At 35.7% G+C, this 14334-nt stretch overlaps 1 protein-coding gene across 5 annotated transcripts in view; it reads right to left on the reverse strand.

Annotated features, from left to right (window-relative positions):
- Positions 1-13142: 13142 nt before the first annotated feature.
- Positions 13143-14334, reverse strand: part of mical2a (microtubule associated monooxygenase, calponin and LIM domain containing 2a) — a 75159-nt gene continuing 73967 nt past the window's right edge. For 4 of the 5 annotated variants that reach the window (XM_016441390.1, XM_016441389.1, XM_016441388.1 and 1 more), the window contains one exon: positions 13143-13462. In XM_016441390.1, the coding sequence (XP_016296876.1) occupies positions 13389-13462 (74 nt within the window). In that variant the 3' untranslated portion in view covers positions 13143-13388. Of the gene's footprint in view, positions 13463-13678; positions 13740-14334 lie in introns of all 5 variants that reach the window. The other variant, XM_016441387.1, reaches the window with a different exon arrangement.

Consider the following 14334-nt stretch of genomic DNA (forward strand, 5'->3'; position numbering starts at 1 on the left):
GTGATATCACAAAGCGGCTCATTAGAATATCATTACAAATAATTCCCGCATGAGGAATAAAAACACAACAAAAGTCCAAAGGGGTGTGACAGATATAAGAACACGTAGTCTACGTAATATTTATTTTGTGCTATGGATAAATGCTTCACAGACAGATTTTAAAGTGACACAAATTGATAGGCTATTTGAAAAACGTAAAGTATTAGGCCTAGTCTTGTGCATTGTACACTGAAAAAAATGTTTCATCCCTTAGGGCAAGTTATTTATTTTCCATTGGCTCAAGTTAAAAAATATAGATGTGAATCATTACCCTACATTTTTTTAATTGGATGAATGAAACATTTTTTTCAGTGTATCACCATTTGCCATTTTATTTTTGTAATAGCCTAGCCCTACAGATTGTTGTTTTTGTTTAATAATGCAGAAACCATCTAAAAAAAGCTTTCATGGCATTTACTGCAGATTTCAAGCTGAACAGCAGCAAAAACAAATAATACAGGCAAATAAGTAAAGACCTAAAATACAATAGTAAACATTTTGTAGTTTATGGTGGTCAATAGCGCCCTCTGGTGGTCATAAACTGTTCACAGGCTCTCGCGTGAACATATCTAATTATTAATGTTTATAAAGGCTTATTTTAGAAATAGAAATATATTGTAATGATTCAAACAACAAGATTCGCAAAAGAAAATAAAGATGTGAGTTAACATATATCTGTACTAATTCTACTATGCAATTAAGAACTTGCAAAGAGATGTAAAAAAGTAAAGGCATGTAAGCCCATAAGGCCAAGAAAACACACACACACACACACACACACACCTAAAATGTATACTAGAGATCAAAACTATATTTATATTAATTTAATAATGTTTAATTTATGTATGTTGTAATATTTTTTGTTTTGTTTGTTTGTTTTTCCCAAATGTTGCATGTGAATTGATTTTCTTGGACTGAAACATTACATATGGACGGCAAAATATATTTTTTAACTTTTAATATATATATACAGTGTATATAGAACACATATTGACAGTATATTAGCTAAATATACTTTTTGGCCGATTTCTCTATATTTTGAAATATACTGTAATTAAAAGTTTATATTTTTTCTGTTTACATTAATATTTTTTACCTTATGGGAAAGTCTTTGCAGAAAGCAATAGGTATATTTTGCATAAAGTCAGTGATAATCTATAGACAAATATATACTGAAAATCATATACTGCTGTATATTGCAGCTATTTAGAGGTACCGTGGATGTTGAGCAGATCATGGTGTTCTGTCAAACACATGATGAACACCACTAAACAAGTTAAAATGATCTTCGCAGAAACGAGCAATAAGAGCTCAGCTTCTTCCTATGTCTAAACAGAAATGGACCTAAATAAGAATTTAACCTTCATTTCATATGTCATATGTAAATGAGATATAGCTGATAGGAGTATCAGATGTCTTGTTCCTCACAAATACAAACAAACAAACAAATCAGATGTAGATGTAGATTGAGGAGTTGATGCTGAAGAGAATGGGATGTCCTAGCTCCGGAGTAGAGCAGCGATGCCTGAGGCCCCAGCCTCCAATCACATCAACTTGGAAGACATGCAGAGGTAGAGTGTCATTCGATTTAGCACAAAGTACTGTGAGGATGCCAGGGTCGCCTGGAAGGATTTTACATTCAGAGCTCTTCCCATGGACACAGTCAGTCAATTCAGCGCTTGAGTGTATATGCATTGTGTGCTGACCGAAGAGCATCTACTCCTTCCTATTTAGATTAGATAGAAGAGGAAAAATAATACGGGAAAAACAAGACCAAGAGAGCAAACAACTCAATAACATCAACAATCTCCTTATCAGGTCAGCATTACATCAGCAGCAGAAGGCAATCTGTAAGAAAGCAGACTTTTGTGAAGCCATCCTGTAAAGTAAATGAGATTGTTAGTTAATAAAGCAACATTTTATGTCATTTTAGCTTATCATGAGATTTATCTTGGCGGTGAGTTTGTAAAGCAAGCGGGGATAAGTTTAGTTTGTGTGAGATGTGTCCAACGAGTCAAGCCGAGGTAGGGGTTGTCAACAACACTGGATAATGGCCATCATATTGTAAAGACAAATCACATGTAGTGGTCAAATGTGGACATACTATAGTATAATCTTGTGTACATCTTAGACAGGGAATCTGAGTCTGCACAGTGTGTGACTGGACAAACCACGGCCTCCTAATCCTGTCACAGTTCCTTTAGCAGCATTATCAGTAAAGGAATGTCTCTTCGAAAACCAATCACTGAATGTGCTGTGGCTTATGACTTTACAAAAACCGTGACTCAGTTGAAATTTGAATTTCTGATTTTTACCATAGATTTCAAGAATTTCTTTGATCAGCTGTTGGTGACTAATTGGAGTGCCCATGATGGTAACCCACATTTTTCAAAATAGAGCAATGTGAACAATGTGATTATAATAGGCTCTCTCTGTGAAAATACCGATGGACTATTTCATAGGAGGTGATGCTTTTAAAGTTCTGCTACTGCCACCCTTAAGTGACCCTGAAGAGAGAATATTGCCCAACTCCCCCTCTACTCCTGCCCATCCAGTATAACGTGGCACCCTCACAGAAGCGGCTTCCATCAAACAAGTCTCTTAGTGGTTCATCATGCACAACGTATCCCTTGTCTCAAATGACAATGTCAGTGCAGTCATGTTATGTCCATAGGTTCTTGATTTCTTCTAGCAGATGCAAAAAACTTTGGAGAGTGTGAGAAATTCCTTGATTATATCCCACAACAGGTTCAGAGTCCATTCTGCACAGAGCCATTAGACAAGGCAATTGTCCTTTCATTGAAGGAGGGAATCGGAGAAGAATAACATCCAATGATACCAAAACTTTGGTCGCCAATACGCAGTTGTAGTGTGTGGTCCCGCATGAGTCCAGAGATGGAAGGGTTAGGACATGTTAGGGTGATGCTAAGCAGGACAGGACAGATTTGAGGATGGAGAAAGACTCATCCATCTCCACGGTCCACTCAAAGGGAGCAGCGTCAAAGAGTTTCTTCTGTTAAGACCAATAATTTGCCTTAGAAAGACTACGTTGGTTAGTGCTTTCCTTTTGTTCAATAAAAACTATCACACAAAGGACTATCACAATACCCTTGAGGAAATCTCGTCCAAGTGTACTGTTGTTCATTGTACATGAAATCAAGTCTGTAATGCTCATCAGGTCTAACTAAATATGATCAGAACCCATTAGTGGATTTACAGAAATGGAGGTAGTTTTTGTAGTCACAATCAAAGATGTACAGTCAACCATTAATCCATTAACTGACATCAGTGGATTAGTTAGCAAAAAAACACTTCACAGCAATGGCATCTTTGTTTACTTGGCAAACAATTTCTCAGCTTCTCATCTAAGAGGGTACTGAAAAAATCAAGGATGATGTGGACCTGAAACACTTAATGGTTCAGTTTTATCCAGCTGAACAACAAAAAATGTCCAGAGCAACACAGCTGAGTGTTGCTGTTGTATGACCAGTTTCGTTCATTTGGTGATACAGCATAAACACACAAATTAGAAATCTGAATATAGTCAATCCAATCATCTTACAATATGTCATCTAAGTAACAAGTCTATAAGTCTGAGTAAAATAAGTCTACCTTCATGATATAATCAAATAAACAGTCAATAGGGCAGGCGCACCTATAGCAAGATGCCAGAGAAGTGGGAGAGAAGGAACAAAGGACAAGAAGAAGGAGAAGTAACTAAGGCAGGAAATTCATACGCTTCTTTTTAGTGAGATCAGATAAGCGAAGGGGAAGCCTCTACAAAATGAGCTAGACGAGCCCAGGTTTCCTGATATGTAACAAACACATTGACCGACCCTCATGCACTTTGGCTTCAAAGAAAATATACAAAGAACGAATATGAGAACTATAATAATTTGGAAATATTTAGCAATTACAACACACCAGAATCCTACATTTGTTGTATAATGTTATGGGAGTAGTGAGCAGACAATAAAATATCAGCTTCAATTTGATTCAAAATTTCTACATGTTCCATGACAATACTATCTTGTTTTTTTTTCTCCCCCCGACCCAAATGTATTACCCAAAATGGTTAACTGTGTGGATAAATGCACTATGGAAGGAGTTGAGACAGTTGTGCACTGACAAGAACCAGATACTGTAAGCCACTAAGATACATATATGGAGGTAATAAAACAACGCTATCAACAAAATGCTATCCTGGCCTCTTAGGTATAGAATTTAAAAAACGAATAAGCGTTTATGTGGTCATGTTTAATTGAGGCCAGGACTTTTCACTGTGAAAAGAACTTCAGCTTTTCACACTAGTTCATTCACATTATTATCAACAGATATCTTAGCTGTAGCAGCTCTGCTCTGAGCTCGAGCACTTGCAAGTCTATTTGATTGAGGGTAACAAGGGTTCTTCCTTTCAGGGCATTTGTCAGCCCAATGCCCCATCCTACCACAACTGTGTCAATTGTTGTTCCCTTTCATGGGCACTTCGAACTGCGTCCTCTAGGGGTCGCTATGGGGGACGCCTCCATGGTTACATAAGTAACCTGAGACGTTTTCCTTTAGATTTCAGACTCTTTTGCGAGTCAATAACATCTTGTGCGTGGGATCCCACTGGATAAACGCAGCCCAATTGGGAATGGTGGAGAGAGATGATCTGAACAACTGAGAGAATTTTGCATTCAGATTAATTTGTGCAGTGTGTAATATAATTTCTCGGTCCAAATCTGGACCGCCATGGGCAGCCACAAATTTTTTAAGTGCTTTTGCGAAACGCTCAGTATAAGCAACAAAAGACTCATTTGGGCACTGTATTATAGTTGTGACATTGGTTTGCACACCAGACCCCACAATACGCTGAACTGCTTTACGCAGCTCAATGTATTTACAGGCGTAATCATTCACATTCAAGTCTGCATTGGTTGGTTGAACTAAATTGACCATCTATCCAGAAAAGTTAGGTGGTGCGATCTGTTCGCAGATAGCGTAAAGCTCTTTGATGGTCAATCCATTTGCTTTTGCAGATATCCATAAACGATCCCATAAATCACAATTTGGATCATTTGATTTCATGGTCGGGAGAGATGACATTATGCTACTCATATCTTTCACACGCATCGCTCTGGAAAAACCGATTTGACCTGTAGCTTCTGGAAAAACAAGAACCACAGGTGCAAAAGAAGCATTTTTCTTGTCCTTCTCACAGCTCCTTCCATCACACTTAGAAACTTCAGTGGGTTTATCATGAACATCTCTGCCTGAGTTTACTATGGCAGCTTTAAGTGTTGATGTATATTTTGGTGAAACATCCTCAACTGTTTGCACTTTGTCCTCGGGCTTTGATTCGCTAGTTGTCTCGTTTGTAGCTTTGGCAGTCGCGTCCAAACTGATAACTCTGTCATTACGATCTACTAACATTCCCTTTGACTGTTCAACCCACATACTACAAAGAACAGCAGCATATTTCCTCTATTTACTTTTGACTGTTATTTCTTTCAGCAGCCATTCACTCTGTCTACACGGACCCCATGTATCTTGAAATCCAAAGACTCATCTGATGAGTCATCACTTACAGATCAAAGACTCATCTGATGAGTCATCACTTACAGATCAAAGACTCATCTGATGAGTCATCACTTACAGATCAAAGACTCATCTGATGAGTCATCACTTACAGATCAAAAACTCATCTGCTGTCTCACTTTGGTTTTCTCGTTCAGAAATAATTCAGCTACTTGGACAGTCAAAGACTCAGAATAACTTCCCTGAACAACTGTATGAGCCATTCATATTGGTGTTGTGACAATACCAAACAACAAAGTTACTAAAGACTAGATAATATGTATGAAACTGTGCGTCAAGTGAAAGTTTAAGGATTAGTTTTGTTCTACTTTATGGGTAATAGTAGCAACTTTGAACTTCTTAAAGGGGTCAAAGATGCGATTTCAATTTTTCCTTTCTCTTTGGAGTGTTACAAGCTCTTGGTGCATAAAGAAGATCTGTAACGTTGCAAAGACTAAAGTCTCAAATCCAAAGAGATATTCTTTATAAAAGTTAAGAGTCAACCACACCTACCTAAAAAGGCTCGTTCTAACACGCCCCCACATACCTACGTCACTATGTGGGAAAATTTGCATAACGCCGCCCAAATGTTCACGCAAAGAAAGAAGGCGTAACTTTTATTCTTGCTGTAGTATTGTTGCCGCCGCCGCCATGTCGTGAAGGCGCTGTGTGCTTCGTTGTGAAAGCGAAACTACTTTGTTTGGCCTTCCAAAAGAGGACGATATCGCTTCGTCATGCCTGGAGCTGATCCGTGCTGGTCGCTGAGGAAATACTTAAACTTTGCGCTGTGGATCGCCGGATCGGCTTTCACCGTGGACGAAGCGGAGTCCAGCCCGGGGTCGTCACATGTGGTTGCCGCAGGCATCACAGTATGGTAAGGGACGTAACATTTCCGTCACACGCTTGAGGAATTCGGCCAATCACAACGCACTGGATAGCTGGCCAATCAGAGCGAGCACCGATGAGCTTTGTAAAAATCGATGCGTTTCTGAAAGGCGGTGGCATAGAGGAGAAACAATAATGTACAGTATGTGAAAAATAATGTGTTTTTTTAACCTTAAACTGCGTAAATTTAATTACACCAAATACACAAAATAATGTTATTTTTAGCAGCATCATATCACCCCTTTAATGTCTGCTTCTACTGGATCACAATTTTAAATTTAGAGAATGTATGCAAGGTTCGGTGTTATTTGATTGTGGAGTCTTCCCTAAGAACTGAAAATACACTTGATAAAAAAAAACTCCTAGGTTTCAACAGTGACTTACGGCGAGTCGAGTGGCTGTATACTTTAAAGCAATAAATTGCCTCAGGAACTCGCAAAGCAAGCGCTAAAACAATACTCGACTGTGAAACAAATGCTGCTAATTAAAAAAATGCGTCGAATTTTAATATAAATGTAAGCGTCCATATAAATATCCTCACATTAACAAATCTTGAGCTTCTAAATTCTTTCTTCGTGTATTCTCAAATAAAAAAGAGCTTCAGGATGTATCCCACAAGACTCGACAATCACATAACAGCAAAAACAAAATAGAAGAGATGTAGTCTTTATACTCACCTCTCTATTTCAAACCTTGCAACGTATCACCAGATCAGTAACTCAACCAACATCCAAAACTGATGCAGAGCCAGCAGACGAAAATGTTGCAATAAAGACTACATTTTTCAATTAAATGGGAACATAAACCCCTATACTAACTCTTAAATGCGAATAAGTATTGACTAGGCCCATAAGAGATGAAGTTCAAAGTAGAGACAGGAAAGGCATAGAGGTAAAGGTAAAGCAAAGGCGCATGAGAGATGTGAAATCCATGCAGAATGCAAAAAGTCTGCCTTGCGTGAGGTCAGCTGATGCTTAGCCAATCAACGTGACAGGAAAGTACTTACTGAAAATCTTAAGATTCTATACCTTACTACACACACACAATGAACATGCTTTAAAGTGTGCAATATGCAGTATGTGAAGTGTGCAAGCATAAAAATATATATAGGCTACATAATGTACATATATGATCAAATTTGATGTTTTATTTTGTTTAAAGTTATTTGCTTTTACAACTTTACTAGATTCCGTTACTCTTTAGAATCTACATTGTATACCATGTATCTTTTATTCAAATTTGTAAAATGTATTATTTGATCTCTGACATTGTACCTATATATGTAATAATAATAATAGTAGTAGTAGTAATATAATTATTATATAATTCTTTTACACATCATATCAGTTAACAATTTTTTATTTAACTATATATTTATATATTTTCTTCAAGGAATTCCTAATGTCATGCTTGCATTTCCATACATTGTCTATTGTATGCTTTTCAAATGTGTTTATCCTGTGAGCATGAGATTGTGTTCACAGATTTACAACTTTGACATGTTATATGGTCTGTTCATAGTCTGTGTTTGTTTTAGCCAGATCATGTTAAAATGGTTCGATAGTGTATCATGTTTGCTTGATAATGATAAGAACGCAGTGACTGCTGGGTTCACCTTCCTCAAACGTCTGCAAGAATAGTTTGCAACCCTAATGTCCACAAGGAAGTCTTACATTTTTCATCTGGCACTTTCCTGGGTCTTTCCTCTCACTAGACATTGCCTATAAAATATCAAGTTTTCTGAAGCACCTTCTTTTACGATTATGTTGAACTTCACGCGTCATCTCTTACTTAGTCATACACTCTCAGAAAAAAAAGGTACAAAGGTTGTCACTGGGATGGTACCCTTTCAAAATGTATGATATGGACCTTTTAGATACTAATATACACTTTAGGTACTAAATAAGGTACCAATATGCACCATTTAGGTACAAAGGTGTTCCTTTTAAAAAGGTACCACCGCAGTGACAGCTTTTGTACCCCCGTTTTTTCCCCTAAAAAAGAGAATTTTGTTCCTGGATTTATAAAAACTGCTATCTTTACTTGATTCATTTATTTCTCTTTACAATTCGATGCAGTGTAATCCATGCAGATGAGCAAAGATGATGTCAGGGATCAAATCTGAATAAGGAATAACACATTTTAATAAAAGATAAATTGAGTAAATCATCCCCTTACCAAAAAGTAGTATACTTCAAGTTGATTTTATTAAGTATACTTAAGTAAAGTTCAAGTATATTTTTAAGTATACTTTATGTAGTATTAAGTGAACTTTACATCATACTTTAAGTATACTACTATGTTATCAGGAAGGCCATTCCAGAGTTTGGAAATATAATGAGAAAGATCAAATTAAAATTTAAAAGAAAAACATTGGGTACACAATTATTACTACTACTACTACTAGTAGTAGTGCTGCTACTACTACTAAAGTAAAGTTTGCAAAAGTCAGAAATAGAAAAAAGTAATAAAAATATGATGTGCAAAAGAATAGACCTACACTCCCAGAATAATAACTGACAAATGTTGGATTTGAAACAGAGTTTTATTTTTTTTATCGTATCCATAACAGTTTAGTGGCAAATTTAGTGGCTGTTTTTAAGTCACCTATATGCATGTCTTAGCTTGAGCAGTTACACTTACAGTACATTTAGCCAATGCATGCACAAAATTGAGGGGTTGAATGATTTTGTACATGAATGTCTAGAGCCAATTCGATTTTTTTTTTTTTTTTTTTTTTTTTTTTTTAAACTTTACATTCTCAGAATCTGAACTGTGTTTTAAGAAACTTTCTATAATAGTTTACTGATGCCTTTGTTGAATTGTTTTCATACATTTTTATTCTTGGCAGCAAAATGTCTTGAAGGTCAGGGGGGCTGAATAATTTTGATTGCAATTGTGAACGTCCTGCCATTCATGTAAAGAAAAAATCTGACAGTAGTAAAAAAAATAAAATTAAAAATAAATCTCCATCATAACTTCCGGTCTGAGACGCTGTGACGCTAGGCTCTGCAATTGTTCTGTTCTTGTTAAACCACGTGGGGGCGTTAATAGGCCATATTTACTCTCATGAGGCTCATGAGGCTTCTGTATGAATGTTTTCATCCATTTATTTATTAATTCATGTGTTTATGACAACAGGAAATATTGTTCCTTCCCTTGCAAATCAGTCAAATATAACCCATGGAAAATGCCATCATCCCAAACTCTAAACAGAATAATCTAATTAAAATGTGGTTTTAATTAAACTGAACTTGCAATATGCAAGCCACCTTTCCTTGTGTATCTTGATATCACTGAATGAAAACTTGCATTTGCTTCAGCAGGATAAGAATCTGTGATATTTCAGCAGTTAGTGACTAACAAGCTTCAGGGGTGTGAAGTGTAGTGTTGTTTGAATACATTAAAACAGATGTCAGAATGTATTTTGGCTCTGCCTTTTAAGAACAAACACACTCATGTAAATATGAAGCATACTGGTGTTTTTTGTGATAGTATCCACACTGAAGCACAACACTGTATCTATGGAGTGAGATAATAATGCACTGATGAAGACCACACAGTGCTGAAGGCTTTGGAAAGCAGGAACGCTGTCACACATGAAAGTGATGCTGTGTGTAGGCCTTGACCTCACCCCCAAACCCCTATCTGTCTAATGTCCAGCCAGAAAGAAGGTCTCGTCAAGGGTCACTCTGAACACTTATCAGCACTTACAGGTCTTGAAAGCTTTTTTTTTTCTCACCCACTTGAGTCTGGTAATGGAAAAAATTTTGGAGTTCACTCTGGAGTTGGATTTAGGGATGCAGGATTGTGATGTTTACATAATTTTTTACCATACTAAGAAAGGGATCTGTGAATATATTAAAAAAGTATGTGAATTTAATTATGATCATATAGAAATATGAATGCATGACCAGTGACCATATCATATTTTTAAGACACCACAGGTAAAACCATTGTCTTCTTGAAAGCATCCAAAACACACTTTTAAGTTTATTTATTAATTTTTTTATATTACACTCATCTATTTGCATTTGTGAATTTTAATTACAATACATATCTTTAAAGGTCATTTTTCTTAAAATGATTTTTTTTTTTCATGCATTTCATCATTTCTCAGGTTTTTACAGAGAGGTTTGTTTATATATTATTTGCCTTATTTACAGTATATAACATTTTATTCCTAAAACATGGTGATTTTTTTTTCTCTGTAAAAAAACTTGAACTTGAATAAAATAAAATAACAAATAAATAAAATGGGGACAAAAGAGTATTTCGAACCTGGCTTCAATATCAATGTCCATATTTATGCTTTGGATGTTTATACAAATTAGTGCATATTTTCTTAATTATTTGCATATTTAAACAGCATTTTTAACCCAGCGCTGGGTTATATTTAACCCAGCATTTTTTAGCATGTACAGGAGTAAACAGATGAAATGAATGTGCATTTGGGACTGTTTATGAGAACTCTACAAATAAGCCTGAGAACTTTTGTTACATAGAGGGATGCATGATATATCTGTATTCATATTAGACAGCAAATGTGACTTTTTGATGTTATCTGAATCGGTCCATTAGGTAAAGCTTGATAAATGATATGACTGATAAATGATAGCCAAATGATCATACGACCCCATATTTAAAAACCAAAAATAATTAAATAAAATAAAAATAAATGTTTAATCAGAGCCTGTACGATTTATTATTGTTTTTATTTTATTTTAAATGTGTTCTTTGTTGTATTATCATAGTTATGTATAATTTCTTTATTCCAATGGTTCATAGTACATCAATTTGTTAAAAGATTTTGGAATTAAAAAAAAAAAAATGCTTTGTTGATGCACCTATTGTTGTCATCTATTGGCTTCAAAATATAATTATTGATATCCGCTAAAATGTCAAAATCTGTGCATCCCTAGTTACATATAAAGCACACATGTAAGAACATAGTCTTTATAGCTTAAAGGTGCTGTATGTAAGTTTTTGACTCTACTAAAGCATAAAAATACCATCATATGTTTGCAGATATCCCAATTGTATTTCGGCACCCCGGGTTGCCAGTTGGCAAAAAATACAGCGTATTTAATTTCATTCATCATCAAGTGCGCTCGTTCCTGTTGGTGTCGTCAATCAGGCAACCTGCATTTGCGTCAGGTCTGAGGAGGAGGGGCCGGGTGAAAAAAATTCACTCCAATATTTTGAATTTGGACTGCAATACCTAGTTCAACCACTCGGTGTCAATCCTACATACAGCACCTTTAAAGTTAAACTTTAAGATGAACTCTATGGACAGCATCTGTTAACAAAGGAAATAACGGAAAAAAAACAGCACAAATCACATTTACAGTAATGCTCTTTCAATGGAAGTATACAGGACAATGAATGAATGGAGGCATTTGGAGGAATGAGACAAGACAATACACAGGATTAAATGTTAAAGGTCCCATGACATGCTGCTTTTTGGATGCTTTTATATAGGCCTAAGTGGTCCATAGTACTGTATCTGAAGTCTCTTTCCCGAAATTCAGCCTTGGTGCAGAATTTCAGCCACTACGAGCCAGTCCCACAATGAGCTTTCCTTAGGACGTGCCAGTTGGATTTAGGGATGCAGGATTGTGATGTTTACATAATTTTTTACCATACTAAGAAAGGGATCTGTGAATATATTAAAAAAGTATGTGAATTTAATTATGATCATATAGAAATATGAATGCATGACCAGTGACCATATCATATTTTTAAGACACCACAGGTAAAACCATTGTCTTCTTGAAAGCATCCAAAACACACTTTTAAGTTTATTTATTAATTTTTTTATATTACACTCATCTATTTGCATTTGTGAATTTTAATTACAATACATATCTTTAAAGGTCATTTTTCTTAAAATGATTTTTTTTTTTCTCATGCATTTCATCATTTCTCAGGTTTTTACAGAGAGGTTTGTTTATATATTATTTGCCTTATTTACAGTATATAACATTTTATTCCTAAAACATGGTGATTTTTTTTTCTCTGTAAAAAAACTTGAACTTGAATAAAATAAAATAACAAATAAATAAAATGGGGACAAAAGAGTATTTCGAACCTGGCTTCAATATCAATGTCCATATTTATGCTTTGGATGTTTATACAAATTAGTGCATATTTTCTTAATTATTTGCATATTTAAACAGCATTTCAGAAAACTTCATACAAAAAAAGATGTCATTGTACTGTGATTAATCAAGTGGACCATATTCACCTGTGACATCTTTCCTTAAATTATGGATTTGATAATTAGGCTGTTATTAGAGATTATAAAAATGATGCATAGTCACTCACAGATAATAGATTTATAATATTGCCCATCTCAGACTTTATGGGTGAAAACCTATTAACACAAGTTTGATTGCTCTTATACAAAAGTTAAAAAAGAGTTAATATTTAGTAACTTACTTTTTAGATACAATAGTCCAGTTACAGACTGTTTTTTGCTCCACCAATAAAAATCGAAACAAGATGAACTCAAAGTTAACAAATTCTCACAATCCTAAATCACAATTGTCAGATAAACCCAGAGTTGTGAGATAAAACGTCGCTTAAAACAGTAGGTGGTATTGAGGGGGACTTAATTTAATCACTTAAATTAAGTGAATTAAATACTCATATCGATCAACCGCTAATATGAATCTTATTTAAAAGTGTTTAAGGATATCATATGCATGTATGTACTGTATGTAAGAGACAATGACTAGATGTGCATGTAAAAACAGGTAAAAATGATGAGGCTTTGATCTTTCTTTTATTGCAAGAGTATGGCTTAACATAAATAAGGCAACAACAAATGTTTCAAATGGAAAATACACAGCAAAAAACTTCAAACAGTTTTACAACATGTCCGATAAAAGGTGCTACTTTAACTAAAGGCCTAACGACCTGCTTTCATAGAGGCACACGGGCGCCTGCGTGTAGGTTTCTGAAATGTAAGCCACCTCTGAAACAGAAAGAAATGAAGAAAAGACAGAGGCTGCGTGAGCAAGTAATTAACAAGCCTTGAAGAAAGACAGAGAAGAGAAACATGTCAGACGTGACGTGCAGATGAAAGAACCAGAGGCAGTCGGTTAGTGTCATGCAGCGTGCATTTCCACAGCTGTGAAACAGGTCAAAGACGCTACGAGCAAATGCAATGAGTGACCTTGCAGACGATCACCTTTGGATCAGCGTTGCTCACAGCAAGTCAGGAGCAGACGCAGTGGAGAGGTCGAAAAGGACTACAAGTGAATAAAAAAGGAGAAACATACATGAGAAGTGACTCATATTAAAAGGCAGCTTGTAAACAGTGTTTCGAAACGAGCTGCTAATGCACAAAAATGGATTTAACAGATTTAATGATCCGTGCTTTATTTTCATGCATGTCATTTGATGATCTATCTGCAATCATCATTCCTAACAATTGCCTTCCAGTGTCAACAAAAAGTATGTTTCATATTATTAATACTTCTCAGTTAGTTCCGACTGGAAAAAAAAAAGTGCACTTTAATTGCACTTAAACACATTACTGTAAAATCTATAAGTACAGTATTACCCTGCCCTCAGACAGCACATCATAGGTAGCAAATGACATCAAAATAAACCGCAGTAATAGTCCAGTGAATCAAATGAGAGGACGTTCACAAGACGATTCGTAAGTGTGACACAAAACTGGTGTATGATTGAGACTACACTCTAAAAAATGCTGGGTTAAATATAACCCAGCGCTGGGTTAAAAAGGGACAAACCCAGCTATTGGCTTGTTTTGACCCAGCTATTGGGTTGTTTTGACCCAGCGGTTGGGTTGTTTTGACCCAGCGGTTGGGTTGTTTTGAA

This window comes from Sinocyclocheilus anshuiensis, unplaced genomic scaffold (genome assembly GCF_001515605.1).
Source record: "Sinocyclocheilus anshuiensis isolate Anshui unplaced genomic scaffold, SAMN03320099.WGS_v1.1 scaffold747, whole genome shotgun sequence".
NCBI lineage: Eukaryota > Metazoa > Chordata > Actinopteri > Cypriniformes > Cyprinidae > Sinocyclocheilus > Sinocyclocheilus anshuiensis.